The 21,940-nt window shown below is 45.3% G+C and overlaps 1 protein-coding gene across 5 annotated transcripts in view; it reads right to left on the reverse strand.

Annotated features, from left to right (window-relative positions):
• The window catches only part of DNAJC8 (DnaJ heat shock protein family (Hsp40) member C8), a 325,593-nt gene that overhangs the window by 290,155 nt on the left and 13,498 nt on the right, over positions 1-21,940 (reverse strand). For 4 of the 5 annotated variants that reach the window (XM_077295590.1, XM_077295591.1, XM_077295588.1 and 1 more), the window contains exon 2: positions 5,503-5,604. In XM_077295590.1, coding sequence (XP_077151705.1) covers positions 5,503-5,604 — 102 coding nt within the window. Of the gene's footprint in view, positions 1-5,502; positions 5,605-15,426; positions 15,654-21,940 lie in introns of all 5 variants that reach the window. The other variant, XM_077295589.1, reaches the window with a different exon arrangement.

Here is a 21,940-nt window from a genome sequence, read left to right on the forward strand (position 1 = left end):
CAGTGTCTTTTTTCAAGTACCACACAGGATCGATGCAACTCCATTTTATTAAATTTCCATTACAAAATGTTTATATCACATCAGATAAAAAATATACGGTAGGGAATTTAACGGGTGCTGTCAGGATGGACTCCTGGAAACCAAATTACCAGTAGGACCAATTCCTGCTTTCCCAGGACGTCCCTCCTGACAGCACCACCAGGAGAAGTACCAAATAACTCCTATTTAGGGCAGGATCTCTGCCTGGAGGACTTTCCTCCCATAGGCCGTCTGGTGGTTTGCCATAATGTCCAATTTGTTATGTCTACAGAAAGTATTTATCTTGGACCAAGTTGCGGCCCTGCAAATCTGATCCATGGAGGCACCTGCACTTTCTGCCCAAGAAGCCGAGACTGCTCTCAGCGAGTGAGCTTTAAGGCTTTCAGGTGGAATTTTTCCTGCCAAGGTATATGCGGTGAAAATGGCCAGTTTTATCCACCTAGCTAAGGTGGCCTTTGACGCCTCCTTCCCCCTATTTTTCCCTGCCATCTGGACGAAAAGATTTGAATCTAGCCTCCAACCTTCTGCGAGTTTTAGGTATTTTAGGACTGTCCTTTTAACATCTAAAAAGTGGAGTGCACGTTCTCGCTCGTTTTTATGGTCCTGACAGAAGGGGGGCAATATTATTTCCTGGCTCCTATGAAAGTTAGTTACCACTTTTGGGAGGAAGGATGGATCTAGTTTAAGAATGTTACAGTCTTCCTGGATCTTTAGGTATGGGTGTTTTATGTTAAGGGCTTGAATTTCCCCTATATGTCTGGCTGAAGTTATAGCCACCAGAAACGCTGTTTTAAGTGTTACCGATCTGAGATCTGCTTGGTCTAGGGGTTCGTAAGGATTTTCCCGTAAATTATTCAGGATTAAATTTTGGTCCCAAGGAGGGACAGTACTACGTATTGTAGGTCTAATACATTGAGTGGCTCTAATAAACCTTACCACCCAAGGGTGTTCTGCCAGAGGGTAATCAAAGAAGGAGCTCAGAGACGAGATTTGTACTTTTAGCGTATTGGGCTTTAGACCTTTGTCAAAGCCAGCCTGAAGAAAATCTAAGATTTGAGGAATATCAGGTTCTTGTTTAAGGGGTATTGGGCCTGTACAATATGAACAGAATTTCTTCCAGACTTTAAGATATATGGCTGAAGTGACTGGCTTTCTACTAATTTGTAAGGTAGATATGACTGACTCTGAGAGGCCTTTCGATTTTAGAGTTTTTTTCTCAGGATCCAGGCTGAAAGCCGTAGGAACTATAGATTGTGATGAACAAGAGGGCCCTGTGTCAGGAGGTTTTGTTGTAGTGGTAGAAGAATTGGATCTTCTAACGCCATCTGTTTCAGTACTGGGAACCAGCTCCTCCTAGGCCAGTATGGCACTATTAGAATAACTGTCGTCTGACTCTCTTGAATCTTTCGTAGAACTCTCGGAATTAAGGGCAGTGGAGGTAAGGCATATGCCAGTTCCATATCCCAATCCTGGGCTGAGGCATACACTGTAGTCGGGTTGTCTCCTGGATTCAGCGAAAAGAAGCGTCTTGTTTTTTACTTTATCCTTGAAGCGAATAAATCTATCTCTGGGAAGTCCCAGGCATCAGTAAGATGTAAAAAGACTTCTTGATTTAAGACCCACTCTGTGGGTTCGATTTCCTTCCTGCTGAGAAAATCTGCTACTTGGTTCCTTTCGCCTTTTAAATGCACCGCCGTCAAGGATCTTACGTTGACTTCTGCCAAGGAGAATATTATGTCTGTTAGGTCTTGAAGATGACGGTGTCTCGGACCTCCTTGATGTAGGATGAAGGAGACTGTAGTTGAATTGTCGGAGAATATTCTGACGTGAAGGTTGTTGTGTTGTTGCTGAGACCTGCTCAGCGCTTCCCAGACTGCTCAGAGTTCTCAGAAATTTGATGAGTTTTTTCGTATCCATGAGGGCCATGTCCCCAAGAAGGTTTTCCGGTTTTCTGCTTCTAGACTCGACTTTTTTTTTTTAGGGTGGACGCCACTTGGATGAAGGAGTTATACTCATGTAAGTTCACCATTAATTAGCTTTCTTATAACACTTTAGGTGACACACCATACATGGGCACATGATGAGTCTTTTTCCTTATAACATATACAGTTATACCTTGTCCTTTAGATATATGAATATATAAAATAGAGGAGTGCACTGACACTTTATCTCTCTTTTTGTCCTTGAAAAAATGAAAAATTTACTAGTGTACGGCTGGTCTTTTTTTGGACTCTTTGCTAATTTGTCATATATTATATGTTCAGTTGTCACCCTCCTTCTTGCATTCCCATACCCCATGAGGGCGTCCCTGTTTTTTAATTGTTCTTTTAAATGTCATTGTGCCGACACCCCTGTTGCTGCTATAAATAAATATGTTGATATGTCATATTGTCTTTGGGACTTTATTGATCGGTCGTTTGTTTCTTTTCCCCTTTGCTGTTTTCTGCTTCTAGACTCAACTTTTTTAGGTTTATTATCCATCCCAGGGTTTCTAGAAGCGACAGTGTCTTTTGGACACTGTTCCATCTGCCGCCTTGAGTCTGCCACCAACAACAGATCTTCCAAGTACGGCACTATAAGGATATTTTTTGTCAGTAGAAATGCCATCGCTTCTGCCATGAGTTTTGTAAAGATTCTTGGAGCTGATGAGAGTCCGAATGGCAGACATTGGAATTGGAAATGAAGAATCTTCCCTCGGTCTTTTATAGCAAACCTGAGGTATTTCTCGTGTAGGGGATGAATGGGCACATGATAATATGCACTTTTGAGATCTATTGTACACATTACTGAATCTTTCTTTATTAATGGTATGACAGATCTGATGGTCTCCATTTTGAAGCGTTTATAAAGGACCCACTGGTTCAGTGGTTTTAAGTGTTTTATGGTCCGGTACTCGCCTCCTGGCTTTTTTTATAGAAAAGAGACTGGAATAGCGGCCCGGGAGTTGTTCTGACAGGGGTGCAGGAACTATGGCTTCTACTCGTATAAGTTCTTGTATGTCTTCTAAGAGGCTCTGATGGACCTCTGGAGATTGGCTGCGGGTCAGGCAATATCTTCTGGGGGGGGGTATCTGAGTAAATTTTATTCTGTATCCCTGAGAGACGGTTTTGGGTAATATTCTGCCATCCTTCTATGAACCGTTGAAGTCTTCCTCCAATGCGCTTGCCGTCATTGTTTACCTGACCCGGTCCCTCGGTCGCAAGAGGAGCCTCTAACCTCTGCTTCCTTTAGGGTAGCTCCATCTTCCAGTTTTGCCCTTGCCACTATAATCCTGCCTTGGATTAAATCGGGGCCTGCGAAAAACTGGCATTTTCTTTTGTTTCTGTTCTGGAAAGCCCTTCTTATCAGATGCTTTGTCCAGTAAATCATGCAATACTGGGCCAAATACATGGAGACCAGAAAATGGGATTGAACAAAGTTTATTTTTAGATTGAGTGTCTCCTGACCATGATCTTAACCATACCGCATGCCTTGCGGCATTATATAATGCATTGCCCCTGGCTGCAAATCGGACTGACTCCGCCGAGGCATCCGCCATTAAATCAGTTGCCATCTTCAATAGTGGTAAGGATTTTAAAATTTCCTCTCGGGGAGTTCTATTTTTTATTTGGGTTTCCAACTCCTCAACCCAGATACACATTGACCTGGCTACTGAGGTCGCAGCTACATTAGCTTTCATAATTGCTGCTGAAGCTTCCCATGATTTTTTAAGGAGGTCCTCCGCTCTTCTGTCCATCGGGTCCTTAAGGCCTGAGGCTGTTTTCTTTGACACTCTGGCTACTGGTATGTCAATTTTCGGAACCGTTTCCCACGTCTTAGTATCCTCAGGATTAAAGGGAAGTCGGAATTTAAAGTCCTTCGGGACTATAAGTTTTTTCCCCACATCTTCCCATTCTTCTAATATCATTGCTCATATGTGATTATTCATGGGGAAGACCCTGTCTCTTCTGGCCCTTAGTCCTCCAAACATCTCGTCTTGGACTGTCATTGGCTCCGTCGATTCTTTCACTTTCAGTGTGTTTCAGACTGCCTGTAACAGGGTGTCCGTGTCTTTGGAAGAAAATATCTCTTCCGATCGCCGGAAAGAAGTGCAGAGGAGGCTTCGCCTTCCGCTAAGTCTAGATCAGAGTAGCCTGAAATTTCTCCTTCCCCGAAGCTCGGATCCATGCTCCATCTAGGTCTTTTAGGGGGAGGGAATTTGGGGCGGTTCAGTAGTAGCTATTGTAGCCTGAACCTCTTCTCTGATCATGGTGCGTATATTGTCCAATAAGGACGATTGCTCCTGTTTGAGCAGTTTGCGATGCATGATTCGCACAACTTCTTGTCGTATGCGTCTGGAAGTCTTGTGGTGCATAATGGGCACTTATTAGATTTCCTTTTGACCGTTGTCGTGGAGCATTTAGTCGTTTCCTTATCCTAGAAAATACGGAAAGGAAGGTCCTATCTGTATGTAGCCTGGCTAGGAAGATGCTATTGTAGCTCACTCACGTGATCCAAGGGAAATTCGGACTGCACGTCAGGACGGCTAGCACTCTCCATCTTACTGGGTCAGTGTGTGCCGTCAGCTGTCTGTCTTAAGTAGTCTGTCTTGCCCGGCTTCAAGACATCTGATTCATCCTCCTTCCGATCACAGCTGCTGCTCATTCGGATCCTTGCTTGCTCTGACAGCGCATGCACCCCATGGAACGAATGCTGTGTTACTGGATCCTCTGTAGTAACCACGCCCCTTCCAGGAACCTCAGCCGGCCTGTAATCCTCTGCACCGCCTCCGGAAGTCGTCACCGCGCGACTTCCGGTGTCATGGAGCCGTACAGGAGGGAAACGTCGACCCGGCGAGCGGCAGCTTCCCAGCCACCTGCAGTGGCGCGCAGCATCGCCGGCTCAAGCACCACGGACGCCCGCCCGGAGGGCGCCGCGCAGCAGCTGTGGCCCAGGGTCCTCGGAGGAATGTGGCTGAGCGCCTGCTCTAGCGACCGCTGAGGGACCTCTCGCGGTATCAGCGGTATCGTGGGCTTACCCCTCGCCCATTGCCCCAACCCCGCTGTAGGAGCCGGAGCCTTCCAGGTAAATAGAATCTTCGCACGTCTGTCACGTCTGTGCTCCTCTCCTGCGCCTGTCCCTGATAGGGACAGGAAAAACACTGAGGGGTGGAGGTGGAGAGGGGCTATTTAACCTCTTGTGTGTTTCCTGTCCCTATCAAAGATATGAAGGACAACCTCCTGGTGGTGCTGTCAGGAGCGACGTCCTGGGAAAAGGCTGCGGATCGCAATCAAATCCGCAACGTGTGCACACAGCCTAAGGCTAATAAAAAGCATAAATGCTTCTTTTTTATTTCCCCACTACATTAGAAACTTGGTTGGTTAGCTAGTCTGCTTCAATCAATCCCAAATCTAATATCTGCTTCAATCTATTGAAATCTAATAAGAAAGGGTTTAATAACAATGAGTACTAGATTAGGCTTACCTCAAAGGGATTCAAGTTGAAATATGAGGATCCAGGCCGTGTTAGTCTCTCAATTTGCTGCTTTGATGTAAGCACAGAGTCTCGTTTTTCAATTTGTTTTACCTGTGCACGCAAAGAAAGAGAAAAAGCAAAAATTAAATATACTGTATTTCACCTTAAAGAAGTTGTCTACTTCTTAGAGAACCCCTTCTCATACTCCAACACTTGGCCCCGATAAAGTAAAAAAGCTTATACTCCCGCCCTGTGTCGGCACTTGTGATCCCGGGACTCCTGTGCAGTTATTATGACACTTGAACCTGGCACCCAATCAGAGCTGGCGTCACTGTCCCCGCCTCCGTATGAATTGAACATGAAGAGGAGGTCGGGGATCAGCGGGAGCCTGGGCTTCGTCTTCATGTTAAATTCAACAGAAGGCGGTGACAGTGACGCCAGAACTGATTGGGTGCCAGGCTCAAGTATTATAACCACAAAAAAAAAAACCTTAGCATATGCAAATTAACAAAGTGGTCTGGGAGTGTCAACAAACTTCCCAAGCCTCTGCCTCCCCAGCTCTATTCCCCGCTCAACTCCACCTTCCTTTACATGACTGCTAATTGGCTCGACTACAGTCAGTGAGCTGTCAGTCAGGCAGAGGAAGGCGGTTCTGAGCAGGGAACAGAGCCAGGGAGGCAGAGGCTTGATCCTACCACAGCACCTAAGCCTCATTTGCATATGAGTTAAAATGGCGATTTTTCAGTCAAGGAGCAACATATAGAATAAGGTATGCATGGTGCTATCATTCAGAGGGCAACTTGACAATATAAACAATTTTGGAGGAATTTGATCATTGAGACAAATTTCCTTTAACCCCTTTCTGACATTAGACGTACTATCCCGTCGAGGTGGGGTGGGCCCGTATGACCACCGACGGGATAGTACGTCATATGCGATCGGCCGCGCTCACGTGGGGGAGCGTGGCCGATCGCAGCTGACATACAGCACTATGTGCCAGGAGCGGTCACAGACCGCCCCCGGCACATTAACCCCCGGCACACTGCGATCAAATATGATCGCAGTGTTCCGGCAGTATAGGGAAGCATCGCGCAGGGAGGGGGCTCCCTGCGTGCTTCCCTGGGACCCCCGGAGCAACGCGATGTGATCGCGTTGCTCCGAGGATCTCTTACCTCCTCCTCCCTGCAGCAGGCCCGGATCCAAAATGACCGCGGCATCCGGGTCCTGCAGGGAGGTGGCTTCACAGCGCCTGCTCAGGGCAGGCGCTGGGAAGCCTGGAGCTGTGCACGTCAGATCGCCTATCTGACACAGTGCACAGCAAAGTGTCAGATCAGCGATCTTACACTATAACATGATGCCCTCCCCCGGGGCAATGTTATAGTGTAAAAAAATATATATATTCACGTGTAAAAAAAAAATAAATAAAAAAAATCCCCCAAAAAATATTGTTCCTAGAAATACATGTATTTATCTAAATAAAAACAACAAAAGTACACATATTTAGTATCGCCGCGTCCGTAACGACCCGACCTATCAAACTGTCCCACTAGTTAACCCCTTTAGTAAACACCGTAAAAAAAAAAAAAAAAAAAAAAAAAGGCAAAAAACAACGCTTTATTATCATACCGCCAAACAAAAAGTGGAATAACACGCGATCAAAAAGACTGATAAATAACCATGGTACCGCTCAAAACGTCATCTTGTCCCGCAAAAAATGAGAGGCCATACAGCGTCAAAGAAAAAATAAAAAAATTATAGTCCTCGGAATAAAGCGATGCAAAAATGGGTATTATGCCTACCGATAATTCGGTTTCCAGGAGTCCATCCTGACAGCACAATGGAGGACGTCCTCCTCCTCCTTGCAGGGACAGGAAACACAACACGAGAGGTTAAAAGGTCCCACTCCACCCCCTTTCCCTCAGTGTTTTGACAAGTACCACACTATGGATAGATATACTTTGAAAACTTTATTAACCAAACATATTACAGCATATGAACTGGCATGCATAGGGGGGGAAATAACGGTGCTGTCAGGATGGACTCCTGGAAACTGAATTATCGGTAGGTATAATACCCATTTTCCAGGACGTCCCCCTGACAGCACAATGGAGAATACCAAAGAAAAACTCCCTTAGGGTGGGACAACTGCTTGGAGAACCTTTCTCCCATATGATGTCTGCTGGGCTGCCATAACATCTAATTTATAATGCTTACAAAATGTGTTTACCCTGGCCCAAGTTGCGGCCTTGCAAATCTGATCTAGAGACGCTCCTGCTCGCTCAGCCCATGATGCTGAAATCGCTCTAGTAGAGTGCGCTTTTATCCCTGTTGGGCAAGCTATCCCCTCTGATGAGTAGGCTTTTGAAATTATAGTTGTGATCCATCTGGCTATTGAAGGCTTGGACGCTTTTTTACCTTTATTCTTACCCCCAAACAGAATAAAAAGATTAGGGTCCTTTCTCCAGGAGCTAGTGGCCTCTAGATAGCTTAATACCGCCCGCCTAACATCAAGGGAGTGTAAAGCTTGTTCTTTTTCATTAGCCGGGTTCTCACAAAAAGACGGTAAAATTATCTCCTGGTCTCGGTTTTTAACTGAGGCTATTTTAGGGATAAATGCCGGATCTAGTTTTAGAATAATATGGTCTTCTCGAACCTGAAGATATGGATCCTTAATAGATAGGGCTTGAATTTCACCTATGCGTTTAGCAGTTGTAATTGCTACTAAAAAGGCAGTCTTCCAGGTACGTATTGAAATGGGCATGTCTTCCTCAAGAGTATAAGGATTTTTACACAGCGCCCTGAGGACCAGATTTAAGTCCCATGTAGGAGCTAGTTGTCTTAACGTAGGCCGTAATCTTTGGATAGCCCTCACAAATCTAATTATCCAGGGGTGGGAGGCCAATGGATAATCTAAAAAGGTACTAAGGGCCGAGATCTGGACTTTAATTGTACTCGGCCTGAGCCCCAAGTTAAAACCAGTCTGTAAAAAATTTAAGACTCTAGGAACATCCAAAGCCCCCGGTATCACGGCCGACCTGCCACTTTCCAAACAAAATTTCCTCCAGATTTTGTGGTAGATGGCTGTGGTCACAGGCTTCCTACTAGCCTGTATGGTTGTGATTACTTCATCCGAAAGACCTCTGGATTTCAAGATGTCCCTTTCAGGATCCATGCTGACAGATGTAGCCTCTCCGGATCCTGGTGCAATACCAGTCCTTGGTGAATGATATCCCTCCATAACGGGAGTTTGATAGGCTCTTCCACTGACATGGCCCCCAATAACGGGAACCAACTTCTCTTTGGCCAGAATGGTACAATCGTGAGCACCGTTGCCTGGTCCTCTTGAATCTTCCTGAGCACTACTGGAATAAGTGCTATTGGGGGAAATGCGTAAGAAAGAGGTTCGTTCCATGTTTGGCTTAAGGCATCGACTGCTTCCGGTATGTCTGAAGGGTTGAGAGAGTAAAATCTGGACACCTTTGAATTTTTCCTTGTGGCGAATAAATCTATCCTGGGCGTTCCCCAACGGTGGCATAGTATTTGGAACATCTCTTGATTTAATTCCCATTCGGTCGGACAAACCTTCTTTCTGCTTAAATAGTCGGCTAGAATGTTTTGGGAACCTTCTAGATGAACCGCTGTTATCGACAGGACCACGTTTTCTGTGAATATTGTTTGCGCTAGATTTTGAAGCGCCCTGTGTCTGGAACCTCCTTGATGTCTTAAAAAGGATACTGCTGTCACGTTGTCTGACAGGATCTTTATGTGCTTGCCTTTTAGGCATGAATAGTTTCTTCTGAGAGCTTCCCAAGCTGCGTATAGTTCTCTGTAATTTGACGACATCTGACTGATTTCTTTGGGCCACTTGCCCTGAAAGAATTTTCCTCCTAAGTGTGCTCCCCATCCCCACTGACTTGCGTCTGTGGTGATTATCACACAAGGGGAAGATATCCAAGGAACTCCCCTTCTTAGATTGTCGTCCTGGGTCCACCATCGCAGTGAACTTCTTACCTTCATTGATAGAAGCATATTCTTGTCTAACGATGAACGGGAACGATCCCATACCGAGAGTACTTGTTCTTGTAAGGGTCTTGAGTGTGCTTGAGCCCATCTGACACAAGGGATGCACGCTGTCATCTTCCCCAAGATTTCCATGGCCATTCTTATCGTAACTGGCTTTCTTTGAAACTGCAGCACCATCTTTATTAATGAGCTTCGTTTGTCCCTTGGCAAGAAGGATTGTCTGGTTGTAGAATCCAAAAGTACTCCCAAAAAATTTTTTCGGGTCTCTGGTCTTGGATGGGACTTTTTTCGGTTTACCACCCATCCTAGTTGTTCCAATACTGCTATGACCCGATCTGTGTGTTGCCGCAGAATGATCTCGGTTTGTGCTACGATGAGAAAATCGTCCAAGTACAGAATTATTGTTATTCCTTGGTTTCTTAGGAATGCCACTACTTCTGCTACTAATTTCGTGAAAATTCTTGGAGCAGATGCTAGACCGAATGGGAGGCATTGAAATTGGAAGTGGCAGGTTTGGTCCGGAAAACTCACCGAGAATCTCAGAAGCTCCTGAGAAGAGGGGTGAATCGGAACCTGATAATACGCACTCTTCAGGTCGAGAGTGCACATCACCGAATCCTTGTTTATAAGATGAATGGTTGACCTGATCGATTCCATTCTGAATTTTTTGTACCTGACATATACATTCAGAGGTTTCAAATTTATTATTATACGGGATTCTCCCGACGCCTTTGGAATCGAGAATAGGGAGGAATAATGACCTGTGTCTAATTCTGGAAAGGGAACTCGAACTATGACCTGGGAATTGTACAGATCTTGCAGGTCTGAGAACATAGGGGAATTTGTAGCTACCACTGTTGGTGCTATAACCTTCTGCGGTACGTGGGAGTCCAGTTCTATTCTGTAACCGTCTGAGATTATTTTGAGGACATAACAGTTGACTGAGATCTGACTCCAGTGACTTAAAAAGAATCTTAGTCTCCCGCCTATTCCCATGGCGTCATTGCTTTCTTGGTCTATAACTTGAACCAAAAAGGGAAGATCTTCCCCTTTTGTTCTGGGTGTAAGAATTCCTAAATGTTCCTCTGCCTGATCTCCACTGCTCTCTATACTCCGGTTGTCTGCGGGGGGGAGGGGGGGGAAGTGGTCTTCTCCGAAAGGGCTGAAATCTCCTAGGTTTATCCTCGGGGAACCCTTTTTTACTATCAGCTGCCGATTCTAGAATGTCGTCTAGAGCCTGACCAAATATCCTAGAACCTGTGAATGGAATGGCACACAATTTATTTTTGGATGCATTATCCCCCGACCAAGATCTAAGCCAAATGGCCCTACGGGTTGCGTTTGACAAAGAGCTATTTCTGGCCGCAAATCTAACAGATTCGGCTGAGGTGTCTGCCATGAAAGCCGTTGCTGACTTTATGATAGGCAGGGAAGAAATTATATCAGCCCTTGGAGTCTTATTAATTAAATGTTCTTCCAATTGTTCCACCCACAGGAACATGGATCTTGCTACCGACGTGGCTGCGATGTTAGTCTTTATCAGAGCTGCAGAAGTCTCCCAGGTTCGGCGTAACAGAATATCCGCCTTACGGTCCATGGCATCCTTGAGGCTAGGTGAATCTTCGAAAGGTATGGATGTCTTCTTTGCCACTTTGGCTATGGGAACATCTACCTTAGGAATTTCTTCCCATGTCTTGATCTCGTCTGGATCAAATGGAAGACGGTTCTTAAATTCTCTAGACATCACCAACCTACGTTCCGCATCTCTCCATTCCTGAGATATCATACGGCGAATATGGTCGCTCACCGGGAACACTGTTTGTTCTTGATGTGTGAGACCTCCAAACATCTGATCCTGTCTAGATCTTGGACGTGGATCTTCCTTTATCTGCATGGTACTTCTGCATTGTTCCTGTTCCAATGGCAATTCTCCTTCTTCCTGGTCAAACTCTCCGTATTCCGACTCTGCTTCTGAAGAACCCTCCTGGTCTTCCTGTTCTGGATCCCTTCTTGGTCTCTTACGAGTCGGACTTGGACTGCTCCTATTTCGTTGAGACATAGAGGCCAGCGAATTTTGGATCTCCTCTCGGATTAGACTCCTCATCTCTGACAACATTGCTGGTTGTTCATCCCTGACCACCTTAGTGATACAAGAACTGCAGAGAGCTTTCTTGTATGCTTCTGAAAGCTTCATATTGCACATGGAGCATCTCCTAGATTTTGCTCCCGCTTTGCCCGACTTTTTTGCCTGAGAAAGGGGAGTTTGAGTGGCCTCTTTATCCTACAATAAGAATAAGAATGGCTCAGACTGCGTGCGGTCCTATGTAAGTAATATGCGCACTGCGCACTTACCCCAGTCTCCTCATTTCTGTCCTCCGCATTCTCTGTTGAGAAATGCCCCGTATATAAAATAAGCTTTTTTAAATATAAGCAACCAAATGCGGGATATAGCAGCATCTGCCGCACTCACCCTTAGTCTCCGGCATTCTTTCCGACCGACTGGCTAGCACAGACCACAACTCTTGTGTCCTGTAGCCCAAACGCTTCTCCACACTTCAAATCTGGCGCTCCTTACTCCAGAAGGAACGCTGAATGAAACGCTGCGGCGCTCTTTGTTCAGCGCCCTTAATCACTTCCGCGTTCCACCAAGTGGAACGCACGCTGAGATGCCAGGAGGAGAGGGCGTCAGGCGCGCCCCGGATGTGACGTCACCTTACCTGTGCTGATACCGGAAGCACTGTCCGGTATATGATTTCTATCTGCCACGTTCCACGCTGTGGATTGCCCGTTGCGCCTGCTGCTGGCGCCAGATATTTCTCCATGCGGCGCCTCTTCTCCTGGCGCCTGAACCGAGAGCCTCCCCCCGGGAGGAAGCGGTTCAACCCAGGAGCTCGTCCGCTCGACTGGTCTCTGGGCAGAGGGACTCCCCGGTCGGGGAGTTTCTTGCCTGGGGCTTAATACGGCGGGGGAAGGATATTGGCCTAGCCGCACGATCCCCCGAGCCCTCCGGTCTGGTGAGTCTTCACGCTGTATAGCGCTGTTCCTCTCGTGTGTCCCTCCATGCAGGGACAGGAAAAACACTGAGGGAAAGGGGGTGGAGTGGGACCTTTTAACCTCTCGTGTTGTGTTTCCTGTCCCTGCAAGGAGGAGGAGGACGTCCTCCATTGTGCTGTCAGGGGGACGTCCTGGAAAATAATTATTTTTCTATAAAATAGCTTTTATCGTATAAAAGCGCCAAAACATAAAAAAATGATATAAATGAGGTATCGCTGTAATCGTACTGACCCGAAGAATAAAACTGCTTTATCCATTTTACCAAACGCGGAACGGTATAAACGCCTCCCCCAAAAGAAATTAATGAATAGCTGGTTTTTGGTCATTCTGCCTCACAAAAATCAGAATAAAAAGCGATCAAAAAATGTCACGTGCCCGAAAATGTTACCAATAAAAACGTCAACTCGTCCCGCAAAAAACAAGACCTCACTCTGTGGACCAAAATATGGAAAAATTATAGCTCTCAAAATGTGGTAACGCAAAAAATATTTTTTGCAATAAAAAGCGTCTGTCAGTGTGTGACGGCTGCCAATCATAAAAATCCGCTAAAAAACCCGCTATAAAAATAAATCAAACCCCCTTCATCACCCCCTTAGTTACGAAAAATTAAAATATTTAAAAAATGTATTTATTTCCATTTTCCCATTAGGGTTAGGGCTAAGGTTAGGGCTAAGGTTAGGGTTTGAATTACATTTACGGTTGGGAATAGGGTTCGGATTAGAGTTAGGGGTGTGGTTAGGGTTACCGTTGGGATTAGGGTTAGGGGTGTGTTTGGATTAGGGTTTCAGTTATAATTGGGGGGTTTCCACTGTTTAGGCACATCAAGGGCTCTCCAAACACGACATGGCATCCGATCTCAATTCCAGCCAATTCTGCGTTGAAAAAGTAAAACAGTGCTCCTTCCCTTCCGAGCTCTCCCGTGCACCCAAATAGGGGTTTACCCCAACATATGGGGTATCAGCGTACTCAGGACACATTGGACAAAAACCTTTGGGGTCCAATTTCTCCTGTTACCCTTGGAAAAATACAAAACTGGGGGCTAAAAAATAATTTTTGTGGAAAAAAAAAAAGGATTTTTTATTTTCACGGCTCTGCGTTATAAACTGTAGTGAAACACTTGGGGGTTCAAAGTTCTCACAACACATCTAGATAAGTTTCTTGGGGGGTCTAGTTTCCAATATGGGGTCACTTGTGGGTTTCTACTATTTAGGTACATTTAGGGCTCTGCAAACGCATTGTGACGCCTGCAGACCAATCCATCTAAGTCTGCATTCCAAATGACGCTCCTTCCCTTCCGAGATCTGCCATGCGCTCAAACGGTGGTCCCCCCCCCCCACATAAGGGGTATCAGCGTACTCAGGACAAATTGGACAACAACTTTTGGTGTCCAATTTCAACTGTTACCCTTGGAAAAATACAAAACTGGGGGCTAAAAAATAATTTTTGTGGAAAAAAATAATTTTTATTTTCACGGCTCTGCGTTATAAACTGTAGTGAAACAATTGGGGGTTCAAAGCTCTCACAACTCATCTAGATGAGTTCCTTAGGGGGTCTACTTTCCAAAATGGTGTCACTTGTGGGGGGTTTCAATGTTTAGTCACATCAGGGGCTCTCCAAACGCAACATGGCGTCCCATCTCAATTTCTGTCAATTTTGCATTGAAAAGTCATACGGCGCTCCTTCCCTTCCGAGCTCTCCCATGCGCCCAAACAGTGGTTTACCCCCACATATGGGGTATCAGCGTACTCAGGACAAATTGTACAACAACTTTTGGGGTCCAATTTCTTCTCTTACCCTTGGGAAAATAAAAAATTGGGGGCGAAAAGATAATATTTGTGAAAAAATATGATTTTTTATTTTTACGGCTCTGCATTATAAACTTCTGTGAATCACTTAATGGGTCAAAGTGCTCACCACACATCTAGATAAGTTCCTTAAAGGGTCTACTTTCCAAAATGGTGTCACTTGTGGGGGGTTTCAATGTTTAGTCACATCAGGGGCTCTCCAAACGAAACATGGCGTCCCATCTCAATTCCTGTCAATTTTGCATTGAAAAGTCAAATGGCGCTCCTTCGCTTCCGAGCTCTGCCATGCGCCCAAACAGTGGTTTTCCCCAGATATGGGGTATCGACGTACTCAGGACAAATTGTACAACAACTTTTGGGGTTCATTTTCTCCTCTTACCCTTGGTAAAATAAAACAAATTGGAGCTGAAGTAAATTTTTTGTGAAAAAAAGTTAAATGTTCATTTTTATTTTATGCAAATTGCCTCTTCTGAGAAAAAGAGGACCTTACTCTATAGAGCCACCTATTGGAAGTAGCGATCCTACAAGTCACAATCAACCCTTTAACGAGTCGTGCAATATGACTTAGGATAAAAGCCAAATCAGTATCTCAATTCGCAGACACGGTGTTTCGGGCTATTGGCCCTCGTCAGTGCGAAGCATGAGAACTGATTTGGCTAGGTGAGAGGCTCTGGAGTGGGGTCTAAGCTAAGGGGTAACGTTTCTCCTTATGGAGAGTGACATACCATCTCTGGCTTGGTATGTCACTCTCCATAAGGAGAAACGTTACCCCTTAGACCCCACTCCAGAGCCTCTCACCTAGCCAAATCAGTTCTCATGCTTCGCACTGACGAGGGCCAATAGCCCGAAACACCGTGTCTGCGAATTGAGATACTGATTTGGCTTTTATCCTAAGTCATATTGCACGACTCGTTAAAGGGTTGATTGTGACTTGTAGGATCGCTACTTCCAATAGGTGGCGCTATAGAGTAAAGTCCTCTTTTTCTCAGAAGAGGCAATTTGCATATTTAAATTCCCAGAGGAGCATTGCACGGCGAATAAGCCTCCTTACCTTGACAAGCCAGAGATGGTATGTCACTCTCCATAAGGAGAAAAGTTACCCCTTAGACCCCATTTTTATTTTAACATTCCAAAAATTCCTGTGAAACACCTGAAGGGTTAATAAACTTCTTGAATGTGGTTTTGAGCGCCTTGAGGGGTGCAGTTTTTAGAATGGTGTCACACGGTTATTTTCTGTCATATAGACCCCTCAAAATGACTTCAAATGAGATGTGGTCCCTAAAAAAAAAAAAAAATGGTGTTGTAAAAATGAGAAATTGCTGTTCAACTTTTAACCCTTATAACTCCCTAACAAAAAAAAAAAATTTGGTTCCAAAATTGTGCTGATGTAAAGTAGACATGTGGGAAATGTTACTTATTAAGTATTTTGTGTGACATATCTGTGATTTAATTGCATAAAAAGTTGGAAAATTGCGAAATTTTCACATTTTTGCCAAATTTCCGTTTTTTTCACAAATAAACGCAGGTAATACCAAATAAATTTTACCACTATCATGAAGTACGATATGTCACGAGAAAACAATGTCAGAATCACCGGGATCCGTTGAAGCGTTCCAGAGTTATAACCTCATAAAGGGACAGTGGTCAGAATTGTAAAAATTGGCCTGCTCATTAACGTGCAAACCACCCTTGGGGGTAAAGGGGTTAAAGTAGTTATCTCATCAGAAAAGGTGTTTTCTTTACAGACACCAGATAAAGTTCCCCCCTTATGACTCCAACCTATGTCCCAAAGTTAAGGTACCGTCACATTTAGCGATGCTGCAGCGATCTAGACAACGATCCCGATCGCTGCAGCGTCGCTGTGTGGTCGCTGGAGAGCTGTCACACAGGGCCGCGCTTAGTAACCCGATGTTTACCCTGGTTACCAGCGTAAACGTAAAAAAAAACAAACACTACATACTTACATTCCGGTGTCTGCCCCCCGGCGCTGTGCTTCTCTGCACTGTGTAAGCGCCAGCCGGAAAGCACAGCGGTGACGTCACCGCTGTGCTCTGCTTTACGGCCGGCCGGCGCTTACACAGTGCAGAGAAGCACAGCGCCGGGGGGCAGACACCGGAATGTAAGTATGTAGTGTTTGTTTTTTTTACGTTTACGCTGGTAACCAGGGTAAACATCGGGTTACTAAGCGCGGCCCTGCGCTTAGTAGCCCGATGTTTACCCTGGTTACCAGTGAAGACATCGCTGGATCGGTGTCACACACGCCGATCCAGCGATGTCAGCGGGTGATGCAGCGACGAAATAAAGTTCTGGCCTTTCTGCTCCGACCAACGATGGCACAGCAGGATCCTGATCGCTGCTGCCTGTCAAACTCAACGATATCGCTAGCCAGGACGCTGCAACGTCACGGATCGCTAGCGATATCGTTCAGTGTGAAGGTACCTTAAGGAAATTCTCAAACAGATGAGACAACCCATTTAAGTGCATAAAGTTTAGTCAACAAATAATATTTTATGAAACTGCTTTGAGCATGCCATTTCTTTCTTAATCCCCATCACCTCCTGAAATGAAGTGTACGTGCAGCTACAGTGGTGAACAGCACATAACTCCTCAGTAGCCGGCCTGCTGGAACAGCTGCTACAGAGGAAATGAAGCTATGCTCTCTCTGATGTCACTCCCTTCCAGGGCCGGACTGGGACTAAACTTCAGCCCTGGCATTTGAAGTTACACAGGCCCACTTGTCGCCTGGTGACTGTATAATATCTTTGTACACTTGTAGGTTACAAGAAGCGAGGGGAGTGTAACACGACTATATAACATATAATCACAGCTGTATCCAGCATTACAGCACAGTCCCCATAGAATGTAATACAGCACAGCCCCCATAGAATGTAATACAGCACAGCCTCCATAGAATGTAATACAGCACAGCCCCCATAGAATGTAATACAGCACAGCCCCCATAGAATTTAATACAGCACAGCCCCCATAGAATGTAATACAGCACAGCCCCCATAGAATGTAATGCAGCACAGCCCCACAGAATGTAATGCAGCACAGCCCCCATAGAATTTAATGTAGCACAGCCCCCATAGAATGTAATGTAGCACAGCCCCCATAGAATGTAAAGCAGCACAGCCTCATACAACGTAATGCAGCACAGCCCCATAGAATGTAATGCAGCCAGTCCCCATAGACTGTAATGCAGCACAGCCCCATAGAATGTAATGCAGCACAGTCCCATAGAATGTAATGCAGCCAGTCCCCATAGCCTGTAATGCAGCACAGCCCCATAGAATGTAATGCAGCACAGCCCCCATAGAATGTCATACAGCACAGCCCCCATAGAATGTCATACAGCACAGCCCCCATAGAATGTAATACAGCACAGCCCCCATGGAATGGAATGCAGCCCCCCCCCCCCCCCCAAAGCCCCACAATCCAGTTATTACTCATTGATTATTATATATATATTTTAAAAAAACACACACTCTACTTACCTCTCCTCGTGCCCCGCACTGCCCCTGGCTCCGGTCTCAGCAGCTGCAGTCTGCCCGCCCGACACACAGCAGGTGCGCGATGATATGACGTCATCGCGCACACGCAGTGTCAGAGCCAGGCAGAGCGGGGAATGATGGGAGAGGGAGCTTCAGTAGACGCTCTCTCCTCCATCATTGTATTCAACTGTACCGGCGTCTATAACGGCGGTATAGTTGAATTCCGACAGCAGGGGGGTGGGGGTGGGGATTGTGCCGACAGCGGCACACTCGTGCGTCCCACTACTACCACCGGCATTTGCCAGAACTGCCCGATGGCCAGTCCAGCCCTGCTCCCTTCCAATATTGGGGTTGTGCAGGGAGCAGTTACACTCACTACCACACTGAGTGACAAAGAGAATGTGTGTGAAGGGCAGGCTGTCAATCCAAGTGCAGAAGACTGAATGTGCCGTGCACTGCTTATGTAGTGATTGGTGACTGTACAGCTCCCTACACTGCCCATGACTGGAAGCAAGTGGCTACAGGGAGAACATAACTTCATGTTCGCCCTGTTTCCAGTAAGGCCTCCTTCACACTTACGTCTTTGAGCTCCCGTCACAATCCGTCGATTTTTGAAAAAACAGGATCCAGCAAATGTTTCTGCTGGATCCTGTTTTTTCTCATAGACTTGTATTAGCGAAGGATGGCCATCCGTTTCATCTGTCGTGCACTGGATCCGTCGGAAAATTTCTGTCCGTCGGGCGGAGAAAACATACAGAGGAATGTTTTTTCTGCACGTCGGAAAATCACTCAGCGACGGATCCTGCTCTGCCCGTCGTTGGCTATAATGGAAGCCTATGGACGCAGGATCCGTCGCTGACTGTGAAAAGCAGGAATCCAGCGACTGATGCCGTCTTTTAAAACTGAGCATGCGCAGAAGTATTTCCCGTCAGGAAAATTCTCTCTTGCTCGCCCTCGCTCTCTTTTTACTATTGATGCTGCCTATGCAGCATCAATGGTAACAAGATATAATGTTAAAAAAAATAAATAAAAAAATCGCAATATTCTTACCTTCTGGCATCCCACGCAGCGTTCCCGATGCTACCGGCAGCTGGCATTCCCAGTAATGCATTGCGAAATGACCCGATGACGTCGCGGTCTCGCAAGACCACTACGTCATCAGAGGTCATTGCACACAAGCATTACTGGGAACGGCAGCTGCCGGGAGCATCGGTAACGCCGCGCGGGACGCCGGAAGGTAAGAATATTGCGATTTTTTTTTTTAATTTTAAACCTGGGTTGTGTTGTGTATGCGTTTTCGCAGCGGAAAACCGCTGTGAAGACGCATACACAACAGGTGAACATAGCCTCGACGGGTCCGTCAAAAAAAACGGGCCCAGTGCACCAGTTTTTTACAATCTGCACAGGATGCGTCTTTTCAACATTTTGACAGATCCTGTGCAGATTGTAAAAACGGAAGTGTGAAAGAAGCATAAGCAGACAAGCATGATTGAATCAAATCTGCAGATAGAAAGATATTGGTTTTTGCAGTATCAGGTTCACTTTAAATTCCTCAAACTTAATCCCTTACCATTTTAGGATCTGTCCACCATTCCTGAATAAGATGGCAGCTAAGGGATTGCAAACATTGTTTTCAGTCTACACAATCTTCCATGTGCATAAGGGGTCTGTGTAATTCAGAAACCCTTCTATATACCCCAATAGGATACACTGATGCCATAGAGGAGGAAGAGAAAGACTATCCAGCATAAACAAGACAATACACAAATCTGGCCTCGTTTTCTTGTGGCATAATAGGTCTCAGAAGAAGAAATGAGTACAACAACTGGTGCATTTCGGATAAATTATGCTCAGTAGTCATAGCACAGAACAGGTGATCAGTCTTGTACATTAGTTGTGCTAATATTCATCTAAAACTCGTCAGTTATTGCAATTGTGTCTTTGTCAGACATCTTATGTGGATACTAAATGGTGGCCCAATTCTAACGCATCAGGTATTCTAGAATATGTATGTAGTTTATTTATGAAGATGGTTGAATAAAGCAACACGCTTTATTCATGGGAACTCCTTCAAGATTGTTGGAAGACCATTCCCGGTGACTACCTCTTGAGGCTCATCAAGAGCATGCAAAGAGTGTGCAAAGCAGTCATCAAAGCAAAAGGTGGCTACTTTGAAGAACCTAGAATATAAGACATATTTTCAGTTGTTTCACACTTTTTTGTTAAGTATATAATTCCACATGTGTTAATTCATAGTTTTGATGCCTTCAGTGTGAATTTACAATTTTCGTAGTCATGAAAATACAGAAAAATCTTTAGGTGAGAAGGTGTATCCAAACTTTTGGTCTGTACTGTATTTCAGATATTATCCCGTATATTTTGTGTGTGTATTTTGCCTTGAGTTTTTCTCAATTATCTAATCTGAGAGCAGCATAATGTAAAGACAGAGACCCTGATGCTAGCGATGTGTCACTTACTGGGCTGCTTGCTCTGGTTTTGATTAAATAGCTGATTTCTCAGCAGGAGATAATCACATGAGGACTGTAAACCTGCTACCACATAGTCCTCTATATTCATGAGCTAAGCATTCCCCCTCCCCCCACCATTGATTGGCAGCTTTCTGCCTATGCACATAAAACTATAAATCTGCAGTGTTGGTGAGGTTATACAGAGCTCAGCAGAGAACTGATAGATCAGTAACAGTTAAAACAGTTTTTACGCAAAACTGCAGCCGAATAACACAAGTGATACATTGCTGAAATCAGGGTCTCTGCCCCTACATCTTTCTGTTCTCAGTTGGGGCACCAAAAACTTAGTGACAAATTCCATTTGAGAGATTGCGTCAAACAACACTCTGTAACGGTACATCGATGTACTCACCTGGCCCATTTATGAATTATTTAGATAGATCGTACATTTTAAAAGGGACAGCCAGCAAAGAATATCTGTTCCAACCAAGTACAGGCGCTCAGTGCAGCCTTGGTGTGGCCAAATATGTTGGTTTACCTGACCACTTACAGTACTTGTTTTTCCTCCATCTAGACAGTTCTGGCCCTAATAAGCCAGAAAAGGGTGGAGACAGATGGAAAACCCATAGATGGGAGGGTGCATATAAATGTTTTGTGTGCACTGAGCAATCGCACTTGGTTTTCAACAGACATTATGTGCGAGTAGGCTCCCTTTAAAGGGGTGTCCACTACTAGGACAACCTCTTCTTAAAGTAAATGTTCGGTCCCGATTTAACCCCTTTCTGCCAGCTGACGGAATAGTACGTCAGCTGGCAGATCCCCTGCTTTGAGGTGGGCTCCGGCGGTGAACCCACCTCAAAGCCGCGACATGTCAGCTGTTTTGTGCAGCTGACATGTGCGTGCAATGAGCGCGAGCGGAATCGCGATCCGCCCGCGCCCATTAACTAGTTAAATGCCGCCGTCAAGCGCTGACAGCGGCATTTAACTAGCGCTCCCGGCCGCGCGGCCGGAAGTGCTCGCACCTCTGACCCCCGTCACATGATCGGGGGTCAGCAGTGCATTGCCATAACAACCAGAGTTCTCCTTGAGACCTCTATGGTTGTTGATGGCCGATTGCTTTGAAGTACTTTGAAAGTACACCTGGATTTCTGCTACATAGATGTGATCTGTACTTCGCCTCTATGTAGCAGAGCCGATCGAGTTGTGCATGCTTCTAGCCTCCTATGGAGGCTATTGAAGCATGCCAAAATTTAAAAAAAAAGTGTTTAAAAATATAAAAAAAATAAAAAATATATAAAAGTTCAAATCACCCCCCTTTCGCCCCAATCAAAATAAAACAATTAAAAAAAAATCAAACATACACATATTTGGTATCGCCGCGTTCAGAATCGCCCGATCTATCAATAAAAACAAAGGATTAACCTGACCGCTAAATGGCGTAGCGAGAAAAAAAATCAAAACGCCAAAAGGAAGGATATAATGGAACTAGAGAGAGTACAAAGGAGGGCAACAAAGTTAATAAAGGGGATGGGAGAACTACAATACCCAGATAGATTAGCGAAATTAGGATTATTTAGTCTAGAAAAAAGACGACTGAGGAGCG

This window comes from Ranitomeya variabilis, chromosome 3 (genome assembly GCF_051348905.1).
Source record: "Ranitomeya variabilis isolate aRanVar5 chromosome 3, aRanVar5.hap1, whole genome shotgun sequence".
Taxonomy (NCBI): domain Eukaryota; kingdom Metazoa; phylum Chordata; class Amphibia; order Anura; family Dendrobatidae; genus Ranitomeya; species Ranitomeya variabilis.